The following is an 8,900-nucleotide window of genomic DNA, read 5'->3' as shown; positions in this document are numbered from 1 at the left end:
TCCTCCATTTGTTTTATTAACGTCGAGGAAATGCATTAACCAAACAAAGTTACAGGGCGGGGCGTATCTCAGTGGTAAAGTGCCCGCCTGATTCGCGGTCGATCTGGGATCGATCCCCGTCGGTGGACCCATTGGGCTATTTCTCGTTCCAGCCAGTGCACCACGTCTGGTATATAAAAGGCCGTGGTATGTGTTATCCTGCCTGTGGGATGGTGCATATACTATTAATGAAAAAAATGTAACGGGTTTCCTCTCCAAGAGTAAATGTCAAATTACCAAAATTATGTTTGACTTCCAATAGCCGATGATTAATACATCAATTTGCTCTAGTGGTGTCGTTAAACAAAATAAACTTCAACTTCAAAAAGTTACTGACATGATACTGCAGAAGTCTTCTTTTAATATTCTGACAAAGGTCGATTTAACCCAGACAGTCATTTTAATGCCTGTCGCCATCAGTTGAGCAATTAGTTCTCATGTTGGCTGGAAACAGCGATACGAGTAATCTCTCCTTTCCCGGTCCGAGATCCACTAACGAAGAACCCACTCCAGTTCTGTCATCCTTAAGAGTGGCCTTGTAGGATTAATCTCAATTAATAACATAAAAAAATGGTTTATGTTTTCTCTTTGCAGGGCGTTGTGAGAAGAAAAACACAGCTTAAAAACGAGTGGAGCGTTAAGAACCATAACTCTCGAGTAACGGAATGTGTTATTCTCCTGTCAACTTTTCGAGTGCGTACCGACTATGTGAATCAACAATGACAAAACTGGTCACAAAAAGCAACCGCTAGCATATTGTTCGAAAGGTTCATACAATGTTGGAGGGGTGTGTATATAGATGGTAAAAATAACAAAGAGTATTGTGGGGTTACCAGTACAAAACACTCAAACAAACTGAGACTTGCTAAGAAAAGCATAGATGTGATAGCATAGAAGCTTGTGTCCATTCGTTGGAAATCATCTGAACGATTCGTGCATATAATGACAGTGTGTGTGTGTTTTTCGAAGGATTAAAATAGCCTACTGTTTACAAAAATAATACTTGATGTTAAAGGCGAAGGTGTAAAACAACCTGATAAGAACTGTTAAGAAAAATTTGGTTACTTTAACAATGAGTTGTTGTTAAAAGTTACAAAGATGTGTCCTGTTCTAGTATTGCTTCCAAATTGCTCATAATGGCGTATTTTAAAGACATGAATATAAATGTTACGTGATGTCGTTTGCTAATGAGCAAACAAGGTGCAGAGTACCAAAACATAGCATCCAAACTTCACAAAAACTCACGTTATTTCAAACGATTTGATATGCTATCTTCTAAAAACCTCCTGTTAAATAATAATCTTATGATGCTGTCTACCAACAGAATGGAGTTGACCGAAGAACAACATTGGTACTTCTTAAAACCTAGTGAGTTTTTCGTGATATAACTCCTGTATAGAGCTTCTGGGTTTCGCTTGGATTTACAACCATGAGTGCTGCCATTCTTGTATCGCAAACATGGCAGCCGACAGTTCTTCAACTGATGCCTTTCTCCAGCAACAATGCGTCTGCTGTGGGAAACCGGTCTGACTCAGGTGGAAAAAACAGAGATTTTCCAACATTGGCAGTAACGCGTTCCCATGATGACTGGGTGGCTCACATACAATCCTCTTCCAGAGTTCAGAGAGCTACCTCGGAGCGCATGCCAAGGTCGCATTACAACCAGCTGACAGGAAGGCAGAACTACTCGAAACGTGCACAGTCAGAGTACAAAGTTAGAGAAAAACATAAATCAGAAGCTGTTTTGGAGAAGACTTGTTCTGTGAATGACATAAACAACAAGATCGTACATACTACTACTACTGCACACCGGGAGAGAGATTCTCCCAAACCCAAAGTGCTGCACAGTGCGGCGACAGTATCGCTGACGGAGATTCACGGATTGTCCAAGCCTCTCCAAAACCACGCCCCTCAGAAGACGTGGGACGGTCACTACTATCTTCCTCAGAACGGGTTCTGGAGAGCGATGACGCTCACGCCGGGGGAGCTGGATCTTCAGAAACACCGCGAGGTGATGAACCGAGAGCAGGTGAAGAGGACGAAGAAGTTGAAGATGAATATCAACCAGCTGCCGAGGAGCAACACGCCCATCAACGACAACGATCCAGACAAGCTGAACATGCAACAGGTGATACAGTTCTTGAAAAACCACAATGACGGTAGCGATGATGCAAAGGCGAATCCTATGGACAGGAGTAAATATGACAGGGATAAGGAATACTTTCTTAGGAAAAGAGGATGTGCTTCTGCGTCAGTTGAAATTGCAACGAGACAGTTACGAAATGGTATTCAGACTAAAAGCACGGACGGTATGATCCCACGGTATTTACGTGAAGCGACGATGGCATCGACCAGGAGCTCGCCTCTTCTTCGAGATCGCGCGATCAAGCAGGCGAATGGACAGACCGAGTGGAAACCTGTTTCGGAGGGCGAGTCTGTTCTCGTGTCAGGTGGATCCAATAAGCCTTTCAGACTCCATCGTTTCCTAAAAATGACGCCGACTTGTGAATCAAACAATGCGATGATGAACAGAGCTTACACTCAAGTGCCTTGTTCTCATACTCTAAAAACCTTGGAGATCAGTGATCAGATACATATGCCAAAGGCAAAGCATGATTTGCATAGATTTGATCCACCGACGACTCATCATAAAAGTATTCCTACTGCCGACAGACATTGCAGAATGGCCTATCGTCTGCCTTCCAAAAGACCTAGTGCAAAGCCTGCGTACAGAAGTAACGAAATGGGTCGCATCGCAGTGGGTTGTGCTGTGTCCACCGAATGTAACCAATCGGTCGGTAGTGATGGGGCGATTATAAGATTACCGAGCATGCATGATTTCAAAAACGATTCAGACAACGAAAGTGATGACGACGACAATTATAAACAGACTCGTGCGGAGACAAAATCTGAAATCGTTCACCATAACACTAATCAAGGCACTGGAATCCCGACAGTTCATGCCAGTAAAGTCGCCTTTGTGGAACCTTACAAGCCGACCTTTAAAACAGATTCGGGTTTTCGCTGTCAGGCAGAGGCGAAGCCATCGTTAAAGAAACTATACGTTAGTGTTCCGCGCGAATCGCACGCGGCAGACGTGAATGTGAGTAAACACTCGTCTGCTGCTGGGTGTGTTAAAATCTGCCTCCGTAAAGAGAGGGGACTAACAAGGGAGAGTACCTACATGTCCGATTTAGACAGAGCGAAATACGTGCTCGCAGACAGTAGCAGCGAGAGTCGGGAATCGTCTAATAAAAAGACATCTTCCCTTAGTGTGGAAAATAAGACGGAAAAAGATGACGATGACATTAGTTCCAGGACCTCATAGCATAATGTGATTCTTAACAAATTCAGTAATTATAGAGTCTGGTACAATTGTACTAATAGTGATTGAAGCGGAGCATGTCAAGAGGGTGCGCAAGCCCCATTGGGTAGTTTTCCACTAGAAGTTACAAAAAAGACATCAGGATTATTTCCGAGCTCATCACGTTATGTAGTAGGAATAGCAGTTATTTATCGATGACATCAACAAGCGTTTGCCAGAGGTAGGACTATATTAGACATGTCCACCCAGGGGGAAATTTAAAGAGAAAGTTTGAGTGAGTAGGAAATAATGTTATTCAAGTATACAGTAACTCTAAATAGTTCCCCAAATAGATTACTTTTCTGTGCCAATTTAGCATATTTGTTTTCCTCCATACCGATCTAAAGTTATTAAAATACAAATATGGTATTTCGTCAAATTTTTTTAAATGAAATTTATATAAACTGAAGATACACCTATTATTTACTTATACATGTATTTACAAATGGCATTTTACGTTTTATCAAGAAAAAAAACTCTATTGACTCTACTGTCAATCGTGATTCGCTCAGTACAGATGTGTTGAAATATAAACACAAATAAATTATACTGAACTGTGTGTTCTTGTTTTCATTTTTTGAAACGCTCCTCAGTCGTCAGACACCAAGTGTTATTCATGTTTATTTACAATTAAACACAATCCAAAACAGTGTAATAACATTACTAAAAACTAGCTAAAAATTGTTGCAGTTACTGTAGTTACTAATAAAGAAATTAACCCCCATTTAAAATATAAAAGTCAACTAAATTTATTATACATGTACTTTCATTCACAACATTGTACAATTATACATGAGTTCTAGAAGGCGAAATTGCAAATCACTGGAATTTCTAAACCCATATTGGTGATTTAAAATGTAACAATGTTTTTTCTTCTCAATCTGTTCTGGTCATCCCAAAAAAAAGAAGAAAAAACTGAAGAAAATCGTGTACAGAATGTCTGAACTAAACATTTTTTTAATATTCTAGTATTGGACACATTAAGGCGCTGTCTGAACTAAACCGGTTTTTTTTTAATATATTCTAATATTGGACACATTAAGGCGCTGTCTGAACTAAGCACGCTTTTTTTATATATTCTAGTATTGGACACATTAAGGCGCTGTCTGAACTAAACCGTTTTTTTTATATTCTAGTATTGGACACATTTAGACGCTGTCTGAACTAAACCGTTTTTTTAATATTCTAATATTGGACACATTAAAGCGCTGTCTGAACTAAACAGTTTTTTTATATTCTAGTATTGGACACATTAAGGCGCTGTCTGAACTAAACCGTTTATTATATTCTAGTATTGGACACATTAAAGCGCTGTCTGAACTAAACAGTTTTATATTCTAGTATTGGACACATTTAGACGCTGTCTGAACTAAACCGTTTTTTATATTCTAGTATTGGACACATTTAGACGCTGTCTGAACTAAACCGTTTTTTATATTCTAATATTGGACACATTAAAGCGCTGTCTGAACTAAACCGTTTTTTATATTCTAGTATTGGACACATTTAGACGCTATCTAAACTAAACAGGTATTTATATTCTGGCACTGGATACATTTAGGCGCTATATAAAAACGACAAAACAATTACAGCAGGGACATTTATACAAAACCGTGACATGATTGGAAAATCGATGCAATCGCAAAGACTACATCTCCCCACATCGCAAGGTGACAAAACACGGCAGTATTACAGTGGAATAAAGTATTATATATGAATACACACACGGGGCGTGGGAGCTGAGGACATTGACATAGCCAGGAATGCATTGGGGGAGGGGGTGCAAGCACATTTTCAACAAGTCGTGTTATAGGGTGACAGGAAACACAATGCTCCGGTAAAAGGCTGGTGGATGATTACCATTCTGGAGAGCAAACTGTAGTCTCGCAGCACGATGTCGCGGTGTCATCGGATGGATATGCCTTCCATGACGTCCTATCGTGTTGCTTGCTGTCATCGTCGCAGTTCTGAACCGGTCACGGAGGTGGTGTCGTCGAATCTGCCGATCTTGGTGTGAGGTCGTAACGGGACGTTGACCAGGTCGAGGTCGATCACGGACACTCCCGGTCTGTTGGTGACGTTCAACAAGTCGTCCAATAGTTGATGGATGGACTCTGAAGGTCCTAGCAACTTCCCCCCTTGAGCCATGCCCAACGCTCGCTCCCTTTGTTCTTCTCGGAGTCGTGGCATTCTTAATGTGACGAGGAATATGACACCGTTACGTGACTTTTATGTGTCCACATACTGGCATTTCACGTGCATTGCATGCAGCATGATTGAGAATGTAGTGAACGCATTTCACACCATTTTGTGTTTCTGCTATTGTATATGTAACGAGAACAAAACCAGGATTAAAACCCAGACAAAAGTACCAATCAATGGCTTCCTCTCATAAATTGTTATTTTAAGTCCAATAAATATATTTTTCATTAATCACAACAAAATATTGAAAAATATCTGTTTTGCGTTTTTATTGTGTGTCAGTATATATGGATATGGATATGGATATGGATATGGATATAGATAGAGATAGAGATAGAGATAGAGATAGAGATAGAGATAGATATAGAGATAGATAGAGATAGATAGATATAGATATAGATAGAGATATAGATAGAGATATAGATAGATAGATAGATAGGTAGATATAGATATAATTATTATGGTTCCTGTTTTGTCGTACTAGTGGAGCCCAGTGCTTCTCAGTCTCAAATTGCAGCCTTCCGTTGTCAAATTTAAAATATTTATATACTCTTCAAAAAAGTAGGGGAACTCCAAAAAGAATTTACAATTGCCAAAATTGTAAAGTATATTAGCTGTTAGGAAACGTTATATGATAATAGTGAATTAATTGGGCAAACATTGCAACCGGTAGTTCAGTATTACAGTAGGTTTTATGACCACCATAGAGCTTGAAGGACGATTGGGGTCAAAAGTGAAATTTGAAATGTGACGTTTTTTATCAGTAAATCGCAAATTCAAACAATAAAAATGACTAAAAACAAAACAATAACAACTGTATGATCAACAGAATGAAAAAAGATTGACAGAAATAATGTTTTACAGTGATTAATCGACCTTCCTGGAAATTGTCAAAATCGAGAATGACACCCCACGCACGTGTACAGGGCAACTGTGCAAACTATGGAATGTGTTTCGGTGTGTTGATAAACAGACCTGATGTCTGTGGTCAAAACGTATGTTCGGTCTAATAGTTGATATTAACATTAATAGTTCAGGTTCCCCTACTTTTTTGAAGTGTATATATATATATATATGTATACTTATTATGGTCCCTGTTGTGTCGTACTAGTGGAGCCCAATGCTTCTCAACTTCAGTGTAGCTGTATGGGATGACACCAAGTCCTCGAGCAATTTTACTCAAATAAAATAGTGTGTTCAATATTCTGTCTGATAAACTTCAGTATAAAAAGACAACCGGAGAATCAACGTCTTGTTAAAATACTTAGTTTGAACTTTGAGATTGATATTGTCCAGCGTAGACAGGTAACGTTAAAAATATTAAAGGCTTCTGTCTTGTGTATAGAAAAGTGCATTAAAAGTTTCCTTAATGCTATTGGTAGTAGTAGCCCATAAGGCCAAGTGTGTTGGTAAAGTTCTTTTTCTCCGGTAAATCGTTTATTTTGTCTACCTCTGACGGACGTTAAAGGTCATGGAATTAAACATATTTACCAATACATGAATTTCAATGGTTAAATTAAGGAGGTGGAATCTAGCTCAGTTCGCAGAGCGTTCGCCTCAAGTTCTGTGATCATAGGTTCAAATCACGGGCGTTCGGGTCCTGGTTGGAGTTTATGAGTGTTTAATCATAGTGCAAGCTCCAGATTCTGTAGGGGCGCTATTTCTAGTTGGACATGACACGGCGAGCTGCAGAAGCTTTCTCATTATTGTATCATTTGTACACATCCCCTGAATAAAACTAGATTGGGGATACTAAAATCAAATAATGAAAACCTCATTATTTTGGACGATATTTGTGATGGTTCAGACTGTCTATGTATTCCTGTTTTTAAAGCACTGAAGTCCACATAATGACGGCATAATCCTGTATTTATGCTTGTATTCACTAAATTACTATGTATTCCATTAGGGGAAATAAAATGTATTGAATAACGTATCTAGTATTATATAAGCTAAAATATCATAGCAAGTTTCCTATGCGGTTCAGTATATAAAGGGTACAACCATTATCAATAATCCAAATGTTTACTGTTTTGTTTTGTTTCGCCAAGGATTCTTGTTAGCAGAGCCGACAACGTAACAGTTCAAAGACCCTGTGTTTATTTTATTAATACATTTCAATCTAATTTTCATCCTTAAGCCTGGTTTTTGATACACTTCGGCGACATACACAAATCAATACAGACCAAAAACATTTTATGGTTCCCGTCGATCTGCGTCTGTCGCAGACCCGCTACATATTTCATGGAAACAAGACTTAATTCATGTTCAAACAAAGTATTCTTGCATACACTTCAGCTATCTGGACTGTTTGGCAAGTACAGGAGGTTAATGGTTAGTTGTTAGTGTTTAGTGAGAGAGAAGTCGGTGTAGTTGTTGCAGGCCTACACCATGTTAAGCCGTTAAAACACAATCAGAATGGGAGCTAGTACCGGGACGTGAACCCAGTACCTATTAGCATTATGTGCGATGTATAAAACATAATTCATCATCGACGGCCATATTGTTAATAGACATTGATTACAATTATAACCTTGTAATTATGTAGGACATGATGCTACAGAACGTGTTTAGATCAAATTATTACTGAAATTAATAAATTGGGGGGGGGGGGGGGGGGGGGGGTAATTACGGTTTGGGGTTATGTAGTCCCTGGATTGCAATTTTAGTTTTTTATGCTTTGAATTTGTGTACATGGTTGGTTTTATTGTTTAATTATTTATTGTATTTCTGGTTAAGAGTTTAATCAGTTTAGATGACAGAATACTCTGATACCTTTGATTAAAATAGTTATACATTTACCCACAATACCTTAACAATGATAGTGAAAAAAAGTAACATGCCAAGGTCAAAATTTAGTACCCAACCCTGGATTGTTTCAGGTGATGACATTGTATTCAAAAATGCACAGAAACCTTCTGCAGCTTACCGTGTCAAACATGGGTTTTGGAGCTTGGACTATCAGTACTATTCGCTGGAACGAGTCATATCCTGTGTTGTATACATTGAGTTTATATACAACACAGGATATGACTCGTTCCATCGAGTGGTACTAATTAAACACCCATGAACTTCAACCAAGACCTGAACACCCGTGGTTCAAATACCTTTGCTGATCCCATTCACTGATTCCCCCCCCCCCCCCCCCCCCTCGTCCCATCCAGGAGCCGATGATTAGAGGTACTATTTTGAGTTCATTGCCACTGAAACATATTTTTGATGACTAAACTTACATATTAAATATATTTTCTGGTTTAAAATATCAGTGTCTGTTATTAACACAGGTTTTTTGGGG

The 8,900-nt window shown here is 39.0% G+C and overlaps 1 protein-coding gene across 1 annotated transcript; it reads left to right on the top strand.

Annotated features, from left to right (window-relative positions):
• Positions 1–552: 552 nt before the first annotated feature.
• LOC121370771 lies at positions 553–3,962 on the top strand. Its single transcript, XM_041496224.1, has one exon. The coding sequence runs from the start codon at positions 1,469–1,471 to the stop codon at positions 3,365–3,367; it is 1,899 nt and encodes a 632-aa protein (XP_041352158.1). The 5' UTR covers positions 553–1,468; the 3' UTR covers positions 3,368–3,962.
• The last annotated feature ends 4,938 nt before the right edge of the window (positions 3,963–8,900 follow it).

The sequence above is a fragment of the Gigantopelta aegis genome, chromosome 4, assembly GCF_016097555.1.
Source record: "Gigantopelta aegis isolate Gae_Host chromosome 4, Gae_host_genome, whole genome shotgun sequence".
Taxonomy (NCBI): Eukaryota; Metazoa; Mollusca; class Gastropoda; order Neomphalida; family Peltospiridae; genus Gigantopelta; species Gigantopelta aegis.
This window is presented reverse-complemented; position numbering and strand designations above follow the sequence as displayed.